This window comes from Lacerta agilis, chromosome 4 (assembly GCF_009819535.1).
Source record: "Lacerta agilis isolate rLacAgi1 chromosome 4, rLacAgi1.pri, whole genome shotgun sequence".
Classification (NCBI taxonomy): Eukaryota; Metazoa; Chordata; class Lepidosauria; order Squamata; family Lacertidae; genus Lacerta; species Lacerta agilis.
In genome coordinates this window covers 32344927-32368793 of record NC_046315.1, presented here as the reverse complement: position 1 = coordinate 32368793, position 23867 = coordinate 32344927, and the positions used below count along the sequence as shown (strand labels likewise).

The 23867-nt window shown below is 40.3% G+C and overlaps 1 protein-coding gene across 1 annotated transcript in view; it reads left to right on the top strand.

The window, feature by feature from the left end:
- IMPG2 (interphotoreceptor matrix proteoglycan 2) overlaps positions 1-22327 on the top strand; it is a gene marked incomplete at its 5' end in the record, with an annotated part of 47549 nt that extends 25222 nt beyond the window's left edge. Inside the window, 14 exons of the mRNA XM_033145865.1 lie at positions 5231-5280; positions 5707-5792; positions 7684-7842; positions 10965-11023; positions 12565-12582; positions 12932-13176; positions 14357-14421; positions 16914-17241; positions 17497-18827; positions 19394-19613; positions 20386-20596; positions 20992-21180; positions 21797-21995; positions 22244-22327. Coding sequence (XP_033001756.1) covers positions 5231-5280; positions 5707-5792; positions 7684-7842; positions 10965-11023; positions 12565-12582; positions 12932-13176; positions 14357-14421; positions 16914-17241; positions 17497-18827; positions 19394-19613; positions 20386-20596; positions 20992-21180; positions 21797-21995; positions 22244-22327 — 3244 coding nt within the window. The remainder of the gene's footprint in view (positions 1-5230; positions 5281-5706; positions 5793-7683; positions 7843-10964; positions 11024-12564; positions 12583-12931; positions 13177-14356; positions 14422-16913; positions 17242-17496; positions 18828-19393; positions 19614-20385; positions 20597-20991; positions 21181-21796; positions 21996-22243) is intronic.
- Positions 22328-23867: the final 1540 nt, after the last annotated feature.

Genomic DNA, 23867 nt, shown 5'->3' with positions numbered 1-23867 from the left:
TGCTTCTAGCTGGTACAGTACATTCCCCTTTTAGAATCACAGAATAGTAGAGTTGGATGGGATCCTGAGGACCATCTAGTCCAACTCCCTGCAATGCAGGAATCTCAATGGTTGACAATCAGTGGCAAGCAAAATTTTAAACTGACAGAGCAATCTTGTGTGCATCTTACTCAGAAGTCAGTCCCACTGAGTTCAATGGAACTTACTCCCAAGCCCATGCGTTCTTAGGATTGCAGCCTAGTTTTGGATGAATTGGGGCCAGTGTGGGAAACAGCCCTTGCTGACCTGATTGGTATATCATAAAAATAAAACAATTATCTACTCTGGAAATAATTGTAGAGCAGAGTATAACTTCCATGCTAAATTTATCTACTTTAAATAGCAGCAGGAGAAAAATCAATAATGGAGTCATGATGAAGGGGATTTAAAAAAACAAAACAAAAACCTTTACCTTCATGATCCGATCCTAATGAAAATCCCTCCCCCAAAGCTGCTTTTTGTTTGTGAGGGAAGCTGCCAACACAAATAGCAGTTATTGGGGGTGGGATATTTGTCAGGATTTTGCTATGGGATTGAAGTGTTAGAAGACCACTCTGCTCTCATGAAGGTCCCAGTCCCAATTAGTTCCCCTCAAGGTGGTATGTAAAATAAAAATAGTAAGCATGCTAATAGTCCAAACTATGCATTTACCTGAGTTGTTTTACCCTTGGTAAAGTAAAAGGGATATAATGACATTGCAGGACAGTTTGCCTGTTTCCTTTTTGCAGAGAATATTTTTACCTCATAACTGGAAATCTCTGTAAAAATTAACATGCAGATTCCCTCAGTTTTTCACTGGAAGCATGGCTACACTTATTATGGAATTTGTCTATTGGTGAGGTTGCCTGAGCTCCAAACCTTAACAGTGTTGCATCGGCCTAGGTGACTGAAGTTCTCTGTTCTCTGTACTTAGGTCTCTATTGTTTACAAAAATCTGCTTATACATTTAATACATTTTTAATATTTTGCTTAATACTCAGCCAAGCTGATCCAGAGCTTCATTTATGCAGGTAGGCAATAGATATTATAGTATTGTTATGTATCATTTTATCTATAAGTAAGTTATGATAGGAACTCCATGGACCAAATTTTTCTCACTGAAGTTGTTGGGTTGGACAAGCATAACTGAAGGTAAAATCCACCTCACCAGTTTCGTGTTCTGCAGCAAGGGTAGAACAAAGGAAAAAGAAAATATATGTTGATCCATATTTTAATTTAAACAGGTAGTAGATATTTCATTTTCAATACCTGGGGACCCCTATACCTTGATCTGAGCTTTTGTAAGAATTCCCATTCTGCAAGAGAAATGAAGGTTTGTGGTGTGTTATGTCCCCTCTGAACCAATAAAGCACCACTGTTTAATTTTGTAATATAATTGAACTCTAAAGAGAAAAACTAGGCAATTAAATAGACCAGGTTCTGTCCAGAAGTTATGTCAGTCTGGTGTAGTGGTTAAGAGCGGTGGACTCATAATCTGGTGAACCGGGTTCGCGTCCCCGCTCCTCCACATGCAGCTGCTGGGTGACCTTGGGCTAGTCACACTTCTTTCAAGTCTCTCAGCCCCAATCATCTCACAGAGTGTTTGTTGTGGGGGAGGAAGGGACAGGAGATTGTTAGCTGCTTTGAGACTCCTTAGGGTAGTGATAAAGTGGGATATCAAATCCAAACTCTTCTTCTTCTTCATTGGCTTCAGGATGCATTTAGGAATAAATTTGTTCCCTCTTACATTCCATGTGATTTCCCCCTTAACATTTTTTTACATTGCGTAATACTAAAAGTTACACAAACACTTCTAGTTGTTATTTTGTTGTTGATTTTTTAAAACCCTGCAGCTCTGTTCTCCATTGTGAATTAAAACAAACAAAACTATTTGACTGTAAACATTTGTTTTTCTATATTATTTTCTGTGGAGAGATGGGATGGCTAATGGATATCAGGACTTCTCAGTGCTGGTACCTTAGTTGTACTTATCAGTTTGCATAGTAACACCTTTAATGAGGTGGGGTGGTGGGGCAGCAGATTTAAAAAAGTGTTTCCCTATGTATTTACTGGCTTTCAGTGATTTGGTGGTGGTTAAAATTAGTTCAAAATTTCTATCTAGATTTGAAAATCCAAATGGCTTCCATGGTAGTAAAAATATAACAAGTGACAATTTGCAGGTTCTCCAAACTCTGAACTGGTCTATCTCTTTCTGCATAATGGCTGGCCCTACTCTGTCACACTGGAAATTATACTTTATTATTTAGTAGGTGTAGGCATGATTATATGGGAAGTTAAAGCTCCTGTATTTAGAGGATATTTTACAATTCCTTCTAGTAAAAGCTTTTCCAAATAATTAATGAGTCTACAATTGCTGTCATAATCTTTTCCTATCCAACATTCATCTATATAATTAATAATGAAACTGCTAATAGAGAGAAAGCTGTAATTTGATCGAAGCTATTCTTTAAATAGAAAATAGGTCGCTAGAATAAATCATTAGGTTTTGTAATGATATAATAATCAAAGCTAATGTATAAACAGCAGCAATATGACAGCCTGTGTGTCGGAATAACCAGTTGCTGGGATAACCAGTCGTCCGAGAGCCTGCTCCGGCTGGTTATGAAGGTTCGCTGGTTATGAAGGTTCTTGAAGGTCGTGAGGAGTTTTAGGAGTTGCAGAAGGTCTGAAGAGGATAGGATAGGCAGCAAGAAGCAAAGCAAAAGGTGTGGCCGAAGAAGCAGAAGGAGGCCAAATAAACGAGACTGCAGTCGGTAGTTTTGCGAGCAAGCTCTCCGTCTCTCTGTCGCTCTGCTCGTACTCGTCGTCGAGCTAACAGAGGCAGGGCTATTTATTGGCAAATTATACAGCGTCATCAAATAAGCATCAACCAATAACAGCATTGCAATAACGAGTGTTTCTGGGTGGGAAACCAGCCTTGCGACCATTACCAGGAGGCTTCCTGGCGCGCTTTCGGGGAGGCGCGGAGGGATCCAGGCTCCAATCTCCAGCCGGATCTTCTTTCCTTCCGTGCAGTAGCGCGGAAGGATTAGCAAAGCGGCTATCGCGCGGGAAAACCCTAAAACGTATTCCCACACCTGTGAACTTTGTAATAGCTGTGTCTTCTTGTCTTTTAGCCTGTTCTGGTTCTGCTTGAACCAGATACAGCGTGGTGCAGAGATGAAGATAGTGTTTGATTTAGACAAGAACAACACCATTCAAAATCAAAGCTCAATCAGTAGTGCTTTGGCTGGTTTTAGGAGAGACAGAGGAAGTACTGATCCCTTGTATTTCCTCTTTGCATTCCTTTATAATGTATGAAGTAAAAACCACTCATCTCTCCCCACAGTAAAATGTGAAAGGTGTTCCTTTATTTGGAGAAAGCACATCTCACTTAACCTATCTTGGTGTTCCCATATGCTGTATTACACTGTCTCATGTATCAACATGTCCTAAATTTGTGCATCTTGCTGCAAAGCTGTTCTTTAGCATCCAACCTGGATAAACCATGAACAAGACTGGTTTAGTTTGCCATATTTCTTAATTCACCTTCTAGGAATTGGTTGAATATTTGCTTAATTTATTGCTGACAAAGAAAAAAGAATTACGTGGCTGCCATTAAGAAATGGCCCAACAACTATTATATTCTTATGCTGTTTTAAACACTCATGAAATAAATGTGCTTAAATTATGGCTGTTTAGATTTAATGTAATAATATGGAAATAGGTCCTATTTCTATTAGGAATTCAACAACAGAAAAGTTCCCTTAAAGGCGGAAGTATCACAGTTCAGTGGTAGAGAATATGTTGTATAAAATCTCAGGTCCAGTTCCTGAAATCTCCAGTTAAAAGATGATCAGGCAGCAGGAATGACATTTGCCTGAAATGTTAGAGAGTCACTGGCAGTCAGAGAGTATTGGACTAGATGGACAAATAATACAACACAGCTTCTTGTGTTCCTGGAGTTGTGCAATGTATTTGCTGGAAGAAGATGCCAGATAAACATTTATGGGGAGTGGTTTTAGTACTGGATTCCTAATTCGAACAGTTTTCTCCAAGTCCAAAATTCCATGATTACTATACATGACATTCCATAAATTTATTCTTAGAGTTGGCTTACATGTTGGCAAATCTAACCGTCATTTGCACTAAGTGGGATTGGCCATGACAATATATATGCAGAACTATAACGTTGACTTAAAGACGTCAGGAGACAATATGGTCAATTCCTGTTGCTAGAGGGAAATATTGTGGCAACCATATCTATCAAGCATATTGATTGCATAGACAAAATGCATCATGTTATTCTGTACGTGTGGTGTTCAGCGTGGGAAAAGGACCATACCCCATCTTATAAAGAGGTGGGATTTATAGTCCCAATGTGAGAATCTTAACTGAGTTTCTGTTGCTAGTGAATTATTTCTTATGATTAATACAAAGAACTATGGGCCCCTCCAGACACCTGCTTTTTATTCCCTATTCAGAATGAATCCTGTTTGTGATGCTGTCAGAGTGGTCATGTTTTCACCTACAAAAGTTTTGGGACAGTCACATTGCTTCATTTCCTTCCAGTCAGTTCATATTCCGTTACTCCCTGCTGAAATCCCATAACTTTTCATAACATAGATGTTCTGGTTTATTTTTGACCTGTTTATGTTGTACTATAACCACTCTGGGCAGTAATAATGTGTGTAGAGAAGCATCATATAATCAATTCAAGCAGAATGAATCCATCACTAATGCATCATCATTATTGTTGTTGTTGTTGTTGTTGTTATTGTTATTATTATTATTATTATTATTATTATTATTATTATTATGTCAAGAACAAGTTGCAGAGTACACCTCATAATGGAATGAATATTATTACACTAGGATAGTGAGAGGCCACTGCCTCTTTCACACTCAAGTTTTGGGGCTGGAAAAGTAACAGAAACATTGTGGGAGATCGCCAGACTCCACACTCCTCATATTTTAACTGCACCAATCTCTGGTATTTTATGGGGTCCACTGAATACAACCTACCAGCGATGCACACATACCCACACACACAACCTGAACCAGCAAAGTTTTATGAGGATTTTATTCTGCAGTTCTCCTCAGCTTGTTAAAAGGTCCCTGAGGCTTACACATGTTATGGGCAAGATTATTTTTGAAAGAAAACTTTAATCTAATTTTTACACTTAATCCTTTTGTTGTCTTTGGTTCTCAGTTTTGGGCTGCCAACGCCTTCTCCGACTGGGGATGCTACCACATTGAGAGGTCTGTTCTCCTTTATTTACATGTTAATTTTGCAGTAAATGAGTAAGAAGACTTGAGGCTTTCAATTAGGTTGACACCGAGCTGCTCTAGCCATATCAGAAATTAGAAGGGGCATATTTTGCGTGTGTCCAGAAAGCTATGATTAAGTTGCAGTAGGACAAGTCAGTATTTGTGTTGTTGTGGCTCAGGTTCCAGTCAGTGTTATTCCTGCCACATTGTCATGAAGCAAACCATAAAAATAACACAAAATGTCTGATGAAGCTTTACTGAATCACAGTGGCCACTATTTTTAAATTTTGTAAACATTTCAAAACATTTTTTATTTTCAGGTTGGCAGATATCTTTTTTTTTCCAACTTTGTTTATACCGTCTAGCAATTAATTAATTAATTGACTAAGGGTATATATTGCATGTTTTCCACCTTAGATGCAGCTGCCAATGTTCCACCACCTGATGTGGTCTCAATTGAGAGTCCTTCAGAGAGTACCACTGACAAAATTGAAGACACAGAAGTATGTGTAATGAGCTCCTTGTTAGACTGGTTTTGGGGATAAGAAACAGTATTCACTTTTTATTCACTTTTCCTTCTTGATTTGTCAAGCAGTTTATGTGGAAGAACAGCACACAAACTGAAATAACAAAACTAATAAGTACGTAAATAACTCCAACCAAGTAAAAATGCTTCTTAGTAAAAATGTATTTCATGTTTAAGGCACGCTCTAGAAATTATAGTGAGCTCCCTTGTTACAACAGCTCCAATGGCTATCAGTCTGTTTCCAAGCACAATTCAAAGTGCTGGTTATGACCTATGGAGCCCTATACAGCTTTGGTCTAGGCTATCTGAAAGACTGTATTCCCTCATACAAACCTGCCTGGGTTCTGAGACCTTTAGGGGAGGTTCTTATCTCTATCCCACCACCCTCACAGGCACACTTGGTAGGGACCTGGGAGAGGGCCTTCTTGGTGGCTGCTCCCATAATTTGGAACTTCCTACCTAGAGAAGTAAGACTGGGTCCTTGTTGTGGCAGGTGAAGACTTCCTTGTCCCAACAGGCTTTGGGGAACTGGCTGCTTTTAAGGCAAGGGTTGGTGCTGTGGTGATTTTATTGTAATTATCTTACATGATATGGGAGTGGTTGCTTTTTATATGTTTCAAAGCTGTTTCAATTTTAGCTTGTAACCTTCAGTCTCTGTTGGGGAGGGAAGGTGGGATCACAATGATGATGATAGAAGTGTAACCAAGATGACGTGTAACATATGTTTTTATTTCTAAATCTTTGAAGGCTGACACTTTTGAAAATTTAGAAAGAATTATATTTCTATTAAGTCAGGCTTCCTCAACATCGGCCCTCCAGATGTTTTTGGCCTACAACTCCCATGACCCCTAGCTAGCAGGACCAGTGGTCAGAGATGATGGGAATTGTAGTCTCAAAACATCTGGAGGGCTAAGGTTGAGGAAGCATGTTTCGTAGGCTTAAAAGTCTAGAAGGGAGACAAAAGTCATCCAAATTGGTTGCTCCTTACGCCTACAAGACAAGTAAGAGACACAAATACATTTTCTTTCTTCTCCCCTAACCCCACCCACTCCCCTTGATTTAGCCCCATCTCTCCTGATTCCCACTCCCCAATATGTCCTGACATCACCACTCCCCAGTATCTTCCTTGCCTCACTTTCAATTCTGGTAAGCAGTTTCGCAGGATTTTTTTTGCATTGTTTCAAAACCTTATAAGAAGTGTTTAACTAGCAATGACAGCTGAATGAAATAAATGAGTAAGTACATTAAAGGACACTATGACACTTTCATAGCACCTTTGACTCATTTTAAGAAACTATTGTTTGTTTCTAGTCGAGGTGCAGTGGAAATTGAGTCTTATCTTCAACCACATTCCTATGCCTAAGAGGTAGAAATTTGAAAAGTGTTGCACCAGAAACAAGTAGCACAATAGCGCCTTCCTATATGAAAGGGTCCTCGCTTAATTACTGCACTGATTGCTCCACCCCAAAGATCACATGACTTTCTCTCCACTGACATCACTGAAATAGGTGATGTTGAAGGAACATCTATGTAAGTAGGCTTCCCCAGGAACTTGAATCCCGGTTGCCCAGGGGTTCAGCTCCTTGCTAAGCCTACTTGCATAGAGATCTATGCACATAGGTGTAACTGTGTGCAGGTGAAAAGCCTAACATGGCAAGTTGGGGCTGGAGGTAGTGGAAGCCACCCAGCCCTGAAGGCGGAGCCAGCAATTCAGCCTTGCTGCCCAGTAATCGCATGAGGAACCCTTTGCATGTATAATGAAGGAATAGCCCCCTTCATACTAATTTAAGTTGGTGTTTAACCTGTACTGGTGAAAGGATAGTTTCTAACCACAATTCGCTAAGTAAAATTAATTTCTTTTTCATCAGATCAATAATGAGATAAAGAGAGATGAGAAACTGGTGACCCCAGCTCATGAACAGATGGTTGAATTCAGCATTCTTCTTCCTGAGGAGAAATACACCACTGAGCTGAGCGACCCCTTTACTGAAGAATCCCAGCAACTCTCATTGCAGTTTATTACTGAAGTAATTGCATTACTTGTACTTTTTTTTTGATATGCTGTATGTGCCCATAATTCTTTGAGAAGGGAAATGTGCTTTGAATGTGCCTTAATGGTTTAGTGCAGTGGTTCCCAACCTTTTCCTGGCCATGCCCCACCTAAGCATCTCTAAATTCCTGACCCCCCCCCCCGAACATATAATTTTTATTATTCAGAAATTGAACTCCTATTCACATGGAGGAAGCCTCAAAGGCCAACTGTTAATAACTCATTCTCAAATTGCCACCCTTAAAAATCAAATCTACCCCCTGTGGGGCGTGTGCCCCACGTTGGGAACCACAGGCTTAGTGTGCACACAGTCCAATATATGGATTGAAATATAAATACACTACAGACTACACTTCTCAAAAATTTTGCAGTATAATTCTAAACTCAAAAAGTACTAAAATGTATAATATATTACAATGAAATACATTTAGAAATGCATACACTGATATATTTAAATATGTATTATGAACTTGTTTAAATATGAATTTTTGTACGGTTTATCTTTATTTATTTATTTATTATTGTGATACATTATACAATTCCATTTACACATAACTCACACATACACATATAACACACATAATACACATATATCTTTTTAAAAATCACATTCATGAGGAAATAGAGTAGAAAGGGGACTTATGAATGTGACATGCACCAGGAGCAGACTAATCCTTCCAGCTCTTCAGTACTCAAACCTTTAGTAACATAGAAAGCTGCCTTATAATGAGTGAGGCCATTGGTGCATCTTGCTCAGTACTGTCTACACTGACTGGCGGTAGCTCTCCAGGATTTCAGGCAAGAGTCCCTTCCTGGAGATGCTGGGGGTTTAACCTGAGACCTTGTGCCTACAAAAGAGATTCTCGGCCCCTGAGCTTTGCCCCACTCTTTCTCTGTCACACCCATCCACACACCAACCACAGAAAGGTCTCTCATCCCCTCCTTCCTTCAGCCTTCCGGTGAAGGAAGTTCTGTGAGCTGAGACTTGTTTTTCTCTGCATCTGGCATCCTTTCTGAGAGAGGTTGGCACTGGAGGAAAACAAACCCTCTGGAATCTGGAAATCTTCCTGACTTCCCCTGCTCTCACAGGATCTGAGCTCACAGATGCAGGTGTGTTCTTTGTGACCTCATATTATTACTGTAACTAAACCTTCCTCATCTCACAATTGTTGCCCTTTCTCATAACCTAACATCTGTTTATATTATAAGCGACGTGAATGAACCGATTTTGATCTTTCCCTCCTTATAAAAGCAAGTTGGTCTGGGTGATGGGATCAATTTACGGCGCTCACATGCACGACTTGCCACCTTCCAAATGTCTCTTTAGCTTGGGCCTGCCTTAAGTTGCCAATAGCATTATGTGCTTTTGATCACCACTGCCTCTCTAACTATCTTGGCCCAGCTGTTATTGTGAGATCTGTGAAATAACAGTAACAATTACAGTTACCCCCCTCTCCCAAAACTCACCTGGATCATGCCTTGGCAAACCCTTTTGAATTCAATATACTGGGACTCATCTTCTGACAGATACTATATCATATGGGGAATAGATAAATTCTTCTATCCCACAGCCAAAGAGAACCACTGCAACTGTTATACATGGCCAGATTAGGAGAGACGTCTTAATTTTCCTACATATGTGGCCAAGTAACGGTGCCATACTATAAACGAAAGAAATGCCTGATCGGACAAAGGCCACTTGGCATCTGAATGGCCCTTTCATCCTTTGCCTAGTTCTTTCTGTGCTTGGACAAAGACACCCTTCCTATTTTGCAGCACTTGGATGGTTTTGATTCTGGGCAAAGTCTGTTTCAAAAGCAGATTTTTAAAAAATGAAAAGAAAAAGGAATTATTCTGTTGAGATGAAGGGTCAGATTGCTTTTCTGCTTTATTGTGAATGCACATGAAGCAGTCTTTTCGTTGTTGTTAGAAGTGTGGGATGCATTTCTACAATTCCTTTGCTTTTCGTTTCTAAACCTTAGCAGACTTTGCTTTTAGGATTCATAGCTGTGCATAACCTGCATTCTATTTAAGTAAACCTGTCTTTTTTTCTAAACTGTATTATATTGTTGCACACCTCTCAAATCTAGTGGTGCAGGATTTCCAGGGTTCTGTTTCCTCAGAATGAGGGACAGCGGAGACTGTGGTGTCTTATGAGATATTGTTTATTTACAAATATATACAACCCGAGCCTACGATGGAGGGGCTCACAGCATTAACACCCCAAGAAGGTTTTGCTTCTCCCCTAGCCATGTCCTTGGATCTCAGCAGGAATCAGGTATGGCTCTGCCTATCAGCTGCCCAGCTTGCTTCCTGCTTCTAGCTCACACACCTCAGCTTTGCCTTTTGTCTTTCCAACTGACACTTGACAGAGCAGGCCCCACCCATTTTTCCTCTGGCACAGAGACACTTCCTTTGTTGCTTTGAGGACCCATACTTGGCCTATTACCAAGAAACTAGCCTGGCTATTCCAGCAATTAAATTCTTGTTGGATTCGGCAATTAGAAGGGAATCAGCCCACCCGCCCTCTGCAAACTTACAACACTATGTACATAAGGAAGAAATAGCATTGGGTAGTATTAAACTGCATTTTTGCACTAGCACAAGGTTTAGTGCAAGGGAATTTCCCCCTCTCCTCCCCCTGTGCACCCCCCATGCACATCCTGCATGCCCTCTAAATCTGCTCTGGAGAGTTGGGGAGTCCCTGGAACACATTTTGGGGGCTAATTGGGGGAGGAGAGGGGGGAATTGTTTGGTTGCACTACATTGAATACATCCCAGTATTTTTAGTGTATTGAAGACTAACTGATAGCTTGATATCCCTTTACACAGTTTATACATTATCCTTTATTGCAGAGTTTATAGTCATTTGTTGCTTAAAAGGGGGGGGGGGGGCAGAGGTATACTCCAGCCCTCACATAAAGGAGAACACACTGCTGAAGGGAAAGTGCTTTATCTTTCATGCAACTATTCCTAGAGTCTTGGCCTCTAGAACCTGCACTACAATGAGCAATAAGTGAATACTGTATTTAGATGGAACAACAAAGGGTTTGGGCATTGGAAAGGATCTATAATCTTTGTCTCTTGTCTTTCAAATAGATTCAAAATGCATATGAAGGGCTGCCCGGATACAAGAATATCCATGTAACTGAGTTCAGGTATGATATCCTGTAATATAAAAATATTTTTCTTCTATTAATGTTGCCAAAGTTGCTGGTACAAAACTTCACATTTATACTGCCCCTGCTGACTTACTCATTTGTTTTGTGTTGTGCGTTAGTTTGGTTTCCTTTGTTAGACGGGGGGTGTCTTCATATGTTACATTTTCCAACATGTAGAAAAGTGATGCCCCATTTATGACATTTCAAAAAACCACAACTTTTATACGAGGGAAATGTTGCCTTTCTTCAGACTCGTACAGATTTCAGAACAGTAATTCTAATTATTTACACAATCCTCCACTGGCCACTATCAAGCACAGCATTGTTGTTGTTGTTTAGTTGTTTAGTCGTGTCCGACTCTTTGTGATCCCATGGACCAGAGCACACCAGGCACTCCTGTCTTCCACTACCTCCCGCAGTTTGGTCAGACTCATGTTGCTAGCTTTGAGAATACTGTCCAACCATCTCGTCCTCTGTCGTCCACTTCTCCTTGTGCCCTCCATCTTTCTCAACATCAGGGTCTTTTCCAGGGAGTCTTCTCTTCTCATGAGGTGGCCAAAGTATTGGAGCCTCAGCTTCAGGATCTGTCCTTCCAGTGAGCACTCAGGACTGATTTCCTTCAGAATGGATAGGTTTGATCTTCTTGCACTCCATGGGACTCTCAAGTCTCCTCCAGCACCATAATTCAAAAGCATCAAAAGCACAGCATCACGTGGACCTAAATCCACTTCAGTGGACCAACGATAGGCTGCATACACATGTGTTTAAAGCACATGGCTTCCCTCAAAGAATTCTGGGAACAGTAGTTTACCCCTCTCAGAGCTATACTACACCCTTAACAACCAATAGTTCCTAGAATTCTTTGAGGAAAGTCATGTGCTTTAAATCATACAAGTCCTTTGTTTTATTTCTCTCTCCTCCTTTTAAAAATTATAATAATGTTAGTGGATGACATAATTCTGTCTACAGCAGAACGAATCATTCTCATGATTGATTACTCTGGCTTTTGATTCTGTGTTACATTGTTTTTAGGACTGGTTGTGATTGTAAACTGTTTTAAACTGTTTTTAATGTTTTATTTTACACTGCTGTGATATGGCCTGGAACCTTCTGGTGGGGGGGGGGGAATATAGTAATAATAATTCACATTTGTATGATGTTGTGCCTTTTCCACAATCAGCTTGTTAGTTTGGGAAATATCCAAACACCACACTGCGAGTTTCTGGGCTGCACTGAGTGTACTGTACGCAGTCTAAATTCAAAATGTGCTGTATACCACAACATACTGTAGGCAAGGGCATAATTCTGATAAACTTCATATAAACTGATAAAAATGAACTGAGATGTATTTAAATTCAAGTTTGCTGCAGTATGGAAGTAGAATAATGATGAGCCATGAACAAATATTTTCAAATATGTGTTCTTTAGCTTATCAGGGGCTAGGGAGTTGCACTAAATGCTACTGCTTACATATGAAACATTTTTCTCCTCCTCACTTCATTTTAACATCTTGCCTTCCCTTCTTCCCTCACTTTTAGATCTTCTCAGGATGAAAGGTACACAAAATCTTCAAATGCTTACTTGTGTGATAGCTAATTAATTTCCTGCCTTATATGCAATAGCATCCCTTTCCAGTGAAAAAATGGAGCCAAACTGTAGCAGCAGGATATTGTTTGAAAGCTGTTGAGATCAATGCATTTCAAGGTTCTTTACTTTATGTTTGTTCATGTGAATAAATCTACTTAGCCTGTGAAAGTTCAGTTCCCAAGTAGTTAGCCATTATCAGATTTGGAGAGAAAGCTCAGAATGAAATATAATTTGTGACTTGGGTATGGAATTTTTGAAAGAATAGAACAGTAGTACCATTCTTCCTTCTCTCTAACAGCTCCTTTCTTAAACATTTAGTGGTGTGGAGGTTCTGTACACTGTGGTTTTTGATGGGGAAGCCATCAGCAATGCCACCTGGGACCTGATTAACCTCCAGTCCAACAAAGTGGAAGACAACGCCTTTCTAGAGATGGAAGATAATCCCACCGTTGTTTACACAGTCAGTGACTTCAGAAATTATATTGCTGAAATCCTTCATAAGAATGCTTTACTTGAGAATGCCTCCTTGAACCTGGATCCTGACTCTCTCCAGCTCATTAATGGTGTGTATTAAATAAGAAATGTCATTTCTGTCCACTATAAAAATGCGCAGCGTATGCCCCCAGGAATTTAATAGACTGTGACTTGTTATGGGTTTCCTCTTCAAGCTCTTAAACCAAAGCCACAATTTTGTCTCTCTAGATCAAATCTCTAAAAGCCTCATGTATTTGAATTTATGGCCAAGTAGTCCTTGCCCACGTCCCCATTATATGCAGTCCATAGATTATGAGGATGGGTGGCTGAGAAGTGGGCTACAGAGTAAAAAACTGAGCAAGGGAAATGAATTCAGGATGCAAGCAAAGTGATTCATCAAAGAATCTTCTACAGCACTGCAGAGGAGCCTAACATGTGTTGCTTTTCTCTGCAGCCACTGCCCTTAGAACCAATCTGTATTTCACATTAGATGTTTGTTTCCATTTCCAGGTTTTTAAAAATGCAAACATCCTGATAATTAATCAGTCCTCTCAGTTGGTAGATCCCTCAGTTGACACACTCATAGAAAAACACTTTACATGCAAATACACATTTAACATCACTTCTAGTTTGGCTCTTAGGCAATTCATTCTAGTGCAAGATGCAAATGAACCAAACGTGTTCTAGTATAATTTGAAACCACAGTGGATCCTGGGAAATAAGCTAATTTGCATCCTGTGGCTGCTTTCCTCAGTCTCTGTTTGCTCCAGCTACAACTTGGGCATTACTCTAGCATTCCTGGCCCCCATAGGACTGAGCAGGGGTGTGTGTGTGTGTGTGTGTGTGTGTGTGTGTGTGTGTGTGTAATACACCCTATTGAGAAAGTACTACACAAGTCTTAGGAAATATTCAGAACCTTTATTCTGAAAAAAACCTAATTCTTTGCCAGAGGAGAGCACAATCTCAAGAAAAGTCAAACTGGGCAATCAAGTTCTGTAACTATTTTGTGTGATCATCAATTTAGAGAGTACAAAATGTACATGGAGTATTCTTCAAGTAGAGTAGAGTTGAGATGTGCACTTGCCCCAGAAAGCAAGTTGAGTTGTGCACATTTGCCATTCTCCTAACTCTTACTAGCAGTATTGTTGCTTAGAAGCATGCGTGTTTCTTCAGTGAGATAGGAAATGAAACCAGTGCACTTATGATCACAAGCAATTTAGAACTCTATATAAGATACATGACTGTCTTCCTTGTTACTTGTCTTTACAGTAAAGGAGGTGTTCTCTTCTGTAACAGAAGACCCGACTCGGATTACTGCTAGGCCCATTGATGATGTAAGTTCATTTTCTTGTATTGGCCTGGTTCAAACATCATGCTAAGCCAAACCTTGGCTTCGTGGAAACATACAAGCATGCTGGCTGCAGAGGAGACCACATCCCCTTTGCTCATCCCCAGCCACTTTGCTGCAGCCTGTGCTGAGCTAATCTGTAGTTTGGCCTAGCAGTTAGTTTAAACCTGAACTCATGGTTTAACTCTCCTGTAAAAACCACATGACATAAACCATAGGACGAACCTTGATTACAACTCATGGTTCGTCTGTAAATAGTTAAAGCATGAGCAGGAATTTGGTTGATATGCTGGCCCAAACTATGGCTAAGCTCATTGTGGTGCAGCAGCAAAATAACTGGGGAGGGTCAAAGGAGGCACAATCTCTCTTCAGAAAGCCAAGAGGCTCAGCCATTTGCACTAAGCCATTTTTGTTCTAGCAGTTCTTTGCCCTTTAGCCACTTATGAAGTTAACTGAATAATTCAAGTACAATAAGGTAAAACTCAAATATTTTCTTTGGGGGGGGGCGGGAATCAAAATATTCTCAAATCCTTCATGTAACAATAAGTACTTCATACAGGGTTTAGTCCTTTCTTAGTCATTTAAATTATTTTGCATATTCCCATGAAACAGGTACAATATTAGACTGAATATGCTGCCTTGCTGGCAGAAAGCTTTGGAAAATAATTTGTTTTTGCAGAATGGTATTTCTATCGTATTTTGTAGATTCTTCAAATAGCTTGTGCATAAAAATCCAAACTTGCCAACATCATATTGCATTTCTTAATGTAGTGTACCATTCTGAGAATTGTTGAATAATATTAGATGCCACAGGAACATCTCTCTGCATTTAAGTATGTGATGAAGTGTAATTCCTGGCAGACAGGAATGCTTCAAATGTTTCTATTGAAAAGTAATTGTTCCCAGTCTTTGTGTTTATTTTGCTACTTGTGTACATTTCTCTATGTTGCACAGTATTATCTTTTCACTGTTTTGCTCACATTTTAAAAAATCCTTTAAAATGTTAGTTACTCATATGACAGCCAATGAAGATTGGGAGAAGGGTGGAAGTCAGGCATTAAGACAGATCATCTTCACAGATGATTCATTTTTCTATGAAGAGCAGTGATATGATTGGGAAGTTCTGAGTAGAGGAGTGTGTATAGGTACTGAACCTTTTCCCCACTGGCTATTTTATTCTCTGAATTCCCCAGCTGCTTTCTCACCCCACAGAGCTCCGGGTGCATGATTGAAGGTAAACATGCATCTATACACTTTTTCTAATCATGGAAAATGAGCGATTTGAGCTGGAGCAATTGTGGGTAGGGAAAGGGTTAAGAAACTTCCTGTATCTTCTCTGCACACTGTGGTTGCTTCTTTACAAAAAAGAGCTGTTAGAGCTCTGTCTGATTACTGTGTAACATCTCTGCCACTAAGACAGCACAGGTTTTTTGAAAATGGGAGATTGATTTAACTACATGCAGATCAGAAGCAGAGGTGGAGCTAGCTGCTCCAGCACCCAGAGTGGCGCACATGCTGTACACCCAGGGATGGGGCCAGGGGGGCGCTGCAGAGAGCGTCCTGGGGCAAGACACCCATGGGGGCAGAGTGAGCCGCCCATGGGGGGGGTGTGTGGAGCGAGCTGCCCATGTCGGGCTACTTCCTGGGGGGGGGAGGGAGCTACGCCGCTTTGCCAGCAGCCTTCCTCCCTTCCCACAGCTTGGTGGAAGCTCCCCCCCCGGAAGCAGTCTGGGAGCGGGGGGCAACGGCATGCCACCTGCGTGCAACTCTCAAGCCTCCCCTGAGCTGTCAAAACGAAGGGGGGAGGCCGTTGGCAAAGCGGCGCAGCTCCCCCCTTCCCCTGACGGCTCATGGTAGACTTGGGGGTTGCGGGCAGGCAGCACACCGAATGTCACCCCCCTCAGTGATGACACCCAAGGTAGACCACCACTGGCACCCCTCTTCCTCCGCCCCTGATCAGAAGTATATTCTGCTCCCATCTCTAAGCTTGATGGCCAGAGAATCTAGCACTTTCTCCTTCTAGTACTGCATCAACAAAGCTCAGTGGCATTCAACTAATGGCTACATGGAGATGGATGAATATAAATAAATAGAATGGTAATTAGACATAGAGTGCATCTAACCAGTTGCCTGCAAAGTGGTACAGAGAGTCCCCACCTGCCATACCTGGTTCTCCAGATGGGACAATACAACTTTATAGGTGGTGGCTACTTGCATAAATTAGACCCATGGATATTAATGGATATAAGTTAGTAGTGTCCATTAATTTCAATGAGTAAGACTAATGTCAGATGCAACTTCAGGATCAGTAATTTTGAAACTGTTGTGTGGTAAACTTCATAGGTCATTTATGGTCTTGGTGTGTAGCTTGTTGATGTAGTGGAATGTGGGACTAAGCCTTGGGGTTTATGCACTGTGATTTTTAAGGTAATATGGCTAATCATAATGGCTTATAACCATTATGGATCTGAATTTTAGGATCGTGTTGTGGTATCTGAATGGCCCTCTGCGGATGAGTCAACTGTAAGCAACATCTTGCCACTTGATTTTACCAAGCCAGGTTTCATCTTTGATATCGAGCAGTTCAATGGCAATGAAATCTGGTTAAGACCAGATGGATTTCTGAGCAACTTCAGTTCAACACCAAAAGATACTTTCCTCTCAAAATCTGATATCACCATTCCCCCAGATGATCTGCTCTTTGTGGATGAAAAGCAGAAATTGCATCCTGTCACACCAACAGCATTAGAGATTGACTCACTTGTGGACTTAGAAAGCATTTCTGATTTGTCTTCATTAGAAGATGGTATGTTATTTTGTCTTGCTTGGTAGCAGCAGAGTTACATGTCAGATCTTAGAAAGCTTGGGGAGTTACTTCCTTTCTAGGGCCCCCTCCCTGTGTATGCAAGAGTCATTGTACCCTGAAGAGATGATGGCATTTACTGGAGAAAGAATATAATAATAATCTGCCAGGGTGGGGTGGGGGAGATAATTTGAGTAAATAAAATCCAATAAGCAAAATTTATAAGAACTACTTAACTTTGCATATGTTTATTTGTAGGGCTTGAGGATTCTAAAGAGTTGGAAGAGCTCCTTTTGCCTTCAAGTCCTGCCCCTCACATTGTGCCAAGTGACATCCCACCCACAAGTGATTCTGTGACTCCTCTTGCTCCTCTATCACCAGTGGCCTCAGTATCAGCCATAGAGCTTAGCACTAAAGAACCATTACCAACAATTTTTGTAGAAAAGGAAACTCTGCAACCCACTGTATATATAGAAGACCACGTAGATGACTATGCTTCTGGTTCAGGACAAGAACCACAAACAAGCATATGGCCTTGGTATAGACCTACATTGGAGACAGAGGGATCGGGTGTATATGACTACAAGGAAATAGATTTTATGTTGCCTTCCTTAAAGGACTACACATCTAAAGACCTACCAGATGAAGTCATATCTCTGTCATCTCTTGAAACAGAAGGCCCTACAGTAGAAAGTGTTATGGCAACATTGACTGAGACCTATAGCATAATACAATTGGAAGATTCCAGTGAGGATCATGAGATCATTTCTGAAATAACTGGAATTCAAGACCAAATCATAACAGAACTGTCACCAACAGACTATCCACCTATAACCATTACAATAACACCACCTGATAGCTTCTCTCCATGGAGTGCACTAGATAAACCAGAAATAATTTTAACAGCAAAACCTTCTGGGGAAAGCCCATTGTTGGATAATTTTATAGTAGAACAGCAGATCCCTGACACAACAGCTCAAGAGGCCTCTGGATCAATTGCTCTGAAGCCTGTTGTTACTCCTTCTGCTGAAACTTCTACCCATCAGCCTGCAGCTGAAGTCACAAGTTCAATAGCATCAACTGATTTTGAAATTTCAACCTTGGTACCTTATTTAAAAGACATGACAACTGGCCCCAGTGACTTCACTGGAGAGTTTGGTACAATCCTAATCACTAATACTCCTAGCAGTTTTGACATTGAAGTAAGCTCTTCCTCAACTCTGACTCTTACAGAGTATTCTGTCCATGCCCTCTCTGACAAGCCCACCACACAGCCAACTGTAGTTCAATCCACAGTTATCCTAGCAGAATTGGAAAAAGATTTGATCGCAAAAGATCTGGAAGTTACAGAACAGGACCAAGGAAGACATATGACTGAAAGTCATGTGGAGCTTTCTACAAGTGCCCATTCCACAGAGATGGCCAGTGTAGCTGGGGCAACTCATGAAAACCTCAGCAATGCTACTGTCCCTGCACGCGCATTAGTGGTATTCTTTAGTCTTCGAGTTACCAACATGATGTTTTCAGAGGACTTGTTTAATAAAAATTCCCCTGAATATAAAGCCCTGGAACAGAGATTCTTAGAGCTGGTAAGATATAGTCTTGAACTGAGTTTTTTTTTTTTTTTTTTTTTTTTTGTCAGGGTGCATTTAGCATGGGAGCAGCAACCCAGAGGCACAGGGTGGTTCGAAGCACCTTTTGCACAAATGATTACTAGCCAGTCACATCACATTGGATTTTTGTTTACTACAGTGACTAAATTGCACCTTGATCTGCTGTGATAGTTCACATTCAAATACTTCTATTCAGATTTATTATTTCCTCTTTTAGACTACACCTATGCGGCAAAACAATATCAAATGAAATTGTTAAGAATACTTATTCCTGCCCATACTAATGGCTAAATATGCAAGCTTCATTCAGCTTGTATGCTAACTAAACATTAAGGCTTACACGGGAAAATTCAAACTTCAGGTTCAAATGAGCCCAACAGAATTAACATCATACATCTTATGCCTGTTTACTCAGAATTAAACACAACTAAATTAAACAACTAGGTTTATGTGCATACAAGTGCAGACATATAGATGGACAGACACACAAACACACAGAAAAATAGATGTAATCTTGTTATATTATTTCTCCTGTTTTGTAGCTGGTTCCTTATCTACAGTCCAATCTAACAGGCTTCCAGAATTTGGAAATTCTGAACTTCAGAAATGGTAGCATTGTGGTGAACAGCCGAATGAAGTTTGCAAGACCTGTGCCTCGCAACGTTACTAATGCTGTATACATGATTCTCGAAGACTTTTGCAACACTGCCTACCAGACCATGAACCTGGCTATCGACAAGTACTCCCTTGATGTGGAATCAGGTATTATAAAGAAGGAGTATTTGCTGCTATGTCAGTGAGTCAGGAGTAAAGCCCTATTCTCATTGAAGTGACAAGTCAGTTAATTTCACAAGCTAAAACACCCAGAATCATTTTGAAGGCTACACACACAAAGAAAGGTGTGTACAATTATGCTTGGTATGGAGAGAGTGGATAGGGATAGGTTTTTCTCGTGGCTGGAAGTGGCTCACTAGGTGGGGGGCAGAGTAGTGGCCACCAACTTAAATGGCTTTTTAAAAAGGGTTAGACAAATTCATGGAGGATATGACTACCCATGGCTGCTAGCCATGGTGAATAAGCTGTGTCTCCACTGCTAGGAATCACAAGCGGGAAGAGTGCTGTTGCAATCTTGTCCTGCTAATCTGGTTGGCCACTGTGATAACAGAAGGCCTTGGGCCTCATCCAACAAGACACACATCTCCATTTCTCCATATCTCTATCTCTCCATAATATTGATGTCAGAAGGGGCTGTGCAAGATCTGAATCATTGTCTGGGCACAATAGTGAAATAATGAGTCCAGATAAATGGTATTTGAACCCTGGGAAGATGGAGGCAGTGAATGTAGGTGATTCCTGTGCCCAAGAGATGGAGCAAATGCCAAACAAATGACTGCAGTTGAATCAAATTAATTATCTAAAAATGCTTGGTGAAGAAATATACAAACTGTAGGTGTCTATCTGAATTCAATAGGAATAGTTCCCCAAAATGCTGGTGCCACTGCAGTAAAAGTTCTCTTTTTGCTGGTGCCTCCAGGAGATCAAGCTGATCCTTGCAAGTTCCAGGCATGCAATGAGTTCTCTGAATGCCTTGTGAACCAGTGGAGTGGAGAGGCGGAATGTGTCTGTTATCCTGGCTATCTAAGCATTGAAGGATTGCCTTGTAATAGCATTTGTGATCTACAGCCTGACTTCTGTCAAAATGATGGCAAATGTGATATAATCCCAGGGCAAGGGGCAATATGCAGGTAAGTGAACATTGGTGAAACATTTGAAAATGCAGAAGATCAGAGGCATAGGCCTATTTATGTGATAATCCAGTTTTAACATTGAATCTGGTTTCAAAACAAAAGAAATCCAGAATACTTCCCTGAAGGGTGACCCTCCCAAGATCAGGAAGAGGTGCAGCTATACAGATTTTGTTCCCTGCTCAAACTTTGTGCCTTAAACCTCCCTACTAGCTTCTTCCATGCCTCTTCTTACAATATTCAGTTTGACCCATTGCAGAATATTTTAGCATTTCACTCAGCTGCTATCTTAAACGGGTGAAGATTAGCATCCAATACGAGCTTCAGTCATTTCATGCTGACAATAGAATAACTATTTTCTTTATCACTTCCCTGTTAACATGGGTGGATCACAGATGTCGCGTGGGTGAGAACTGGTGGTACAGAGGAGAGCACTGCGAAGAATATGTCTCGGAGCCATTGGTCGTGGGTATCGCAATTGCTTCGGTAGCTGGCTTCCTTCTCGTAGCATCTGCCGTTATTTTCTTCCTGGCTAGGACTCTTCGTGATCAGTACACAAAGAGCGAAATTGAAGACTCGTTAGGGTAACTATAACTTGTAGGTTATTTAATCTTGCGTACTTCATTAGCACTGAAGGGGAGCCAGATAACAGACAAATACTAGAGATGGACAAATCTGTTGATTTTTGGTTTCTCTCAAGTATCTCATTTTTCCAATCTTAAATTCAGTTCTTTTTTGAATTGACTTTCAGTTTGCTTCTTGTTAGGATTAATGCCCCCCCCCCAAATCCTAGTGGGTAACCTTGGTTTGATAAATGGAAGCTGGGAGTAGCAATAGCCAGTATCAACCTGGTCATGGGAAGGAAGCATAGGAGCCTGAAGAGGAATGGGCACATACATTGTGACTGCTGCAAATTGCTAGCCTATTGAAAAGCTCTAAAGCCAACCCATTGGGGGTTCAGACATGGAAGCTCTATTCATGTTAGACAAGTATCCCCAATAAGAGTTGAACACAGCTTCTGGAAGAGCACAACTATCAGCTACCTGTTTGAGGTGTTGCTCCACTTTGCAGCATGAGCATTGGTTATCGCCTAGCTTATTCCCTGGAATGTCAGACAACATTGTCAGTTGAGCTTTGGGAAATATTTTGCAAAGAGAGGACTCCAGTGTTTGACATATGTTCTTTTTACTTTCTTTACAGGCAAGGAGACAGCCTTTCATCTATTGAAAATGCAGTGAAATACAACCCAATGTATGAAAGTGATGCTACTGGACACAGCCACTATTATCGGAGATATCCACAGCTTACTTCCTATAGCTCAACAAGCAACGAGACATCCACTGAGTACAGCAGTGAAGAAATCAGGCATATTTATGAACACAGTGAGCTAACTAAGGAGGTGGGTAACTTTACTTGTTTTGATGTTACCTCTGTCCTATCAGAATGACTTGCTAATAGTACATCAGTATGCAATTTCAGTGCTAAATATGGAAGACTAATTTGATGAAAGCATAGTCAAAAGTACTGAAAATATAAAATCTGTACATTATGCTGCTCTGTGTTGTACGAAGTACAGAACACCTTCGTTTGGAACTGTTGTGTTTTATATAGGACAATTGTGTAATGTATTATTTTCTAACTTTCCAGGAAATTCAAGACAGAATTAGGATCCTGGAACTCTATGCCAAAGATCGGCAGTTTGCGGAGTTTGTAAGACAGCATCAAATGTGAGTTAATTGTTCCTTAACTACTTCTGTAGGTTTTTTTTTTCTTTGAACCTACTCATTGTGTTCTACGCAACAGTTGAGTCATTCAGCGATCAGCTAAATTATCATATTGTAGGGTGCAAGGAAGAAAGTAGATACATACCTTCATGATTATGCAGCATATTGAAAGTATAAAACTGTTCAAAAGAGCTAATTATTAGCCTTAGGTCAACAGCATTTATTTCCCTAATTATTAAAATTGAATTCCTCACTGTTCCCCAGTTATTTATATTTCATAGTGGAAAATTAATTCTTCTTCTTCTTTGGCGACCACTCGTAGCCATGTAAGATTGTCTTCCATAAACGCGGTTTTAACAATGAATCCGTAAGTGACTGTGGAGGCCAATTCTGGATCCACACGTCCTTCCACAGTGGGGACGGGACATTGGTTTCCAGGTGGGAGTTGATCACAGTGTGGATTTGCCAAGTGTGCCTTCCTCTTAGCACGTTTATCCCTTGCGTCCTGAGTTGGAGAACAGTCTTTACCAAAGGTGTCATGGGCTTTGAAGACACTCGAACTCAGGAAAATTAATACTGTAACTCTAAATCCCATCTTGTAAGGACAACTGCAATTTTAGTGCCATTAAAACTTCAAATTATTGTTATTTTAACTCAACATATTGCAAAAGCAGTTAAATGTTTAGGTGGTGGTAAAAGTGAGCCAGTCTTGAACCATTATTCGCTGCTGAAAAGGTTAAGGTTAAGCAGAATCAAATGGATATGAGAGAGAGATTATTTTTGGTAGTTTTGTTTAAGACTAGATAATATTCAATTGTTTCTTCCCCTTTAAAATAGGAGTTTGAAAGCTGTCAGAAGCACAAATCCTACTACAAGTTAGTTCTGAGTTCTACAAATTCAACAAGGTAATGACTAAGAATATGTAGTTATTAGTAAAATGTAATGTCTGCTACTGCGGGTTCTATGAGATTGCAAATTTGTCATGCTAAGTTATGTCATTACAAAGCTTGTTCGTTGCAAAGAATATCATTACAAAGGTTGTTCCAGCTGGTGCCTGAAGCTCAACCATATTTGGCATCTTTGATGAAAATTATGTAGAATTGATTCTGATTGTTCTATTATATTAGCCCATAAGGTTTTGTCTGCAAACTTTCTGAGTTGCTCAAACTACTTTTCATATACTGGGAGAGACATTAAAGTGCAATGTATTGCCAAAACATTAATAGTCTATTGCTGCTCTCATCTTGAAGAAGCCAAATTGCGTGGATAATTTAGCTGAGTATATGCTCAGTCGTCATGACATCTATTGGCATATCTAGCAGGGCAAGGTAAACTGTAGCATTCAAATCTATTCTATGTTAGTATTTAGCAAAAGGCAGCAACTGAAAATCCACTGTGCTTATTTTATTTTAAATGCCTTTCTCTAACATAAGCCGCACTAACCAAAGTTTTTGGAGTTAAGACATGAATGCCATATACAAGGAAGATTTTGTTACATAAAACATTTTTATTTACAAGAAATAAATATTTTATTTATTTGGAATGGA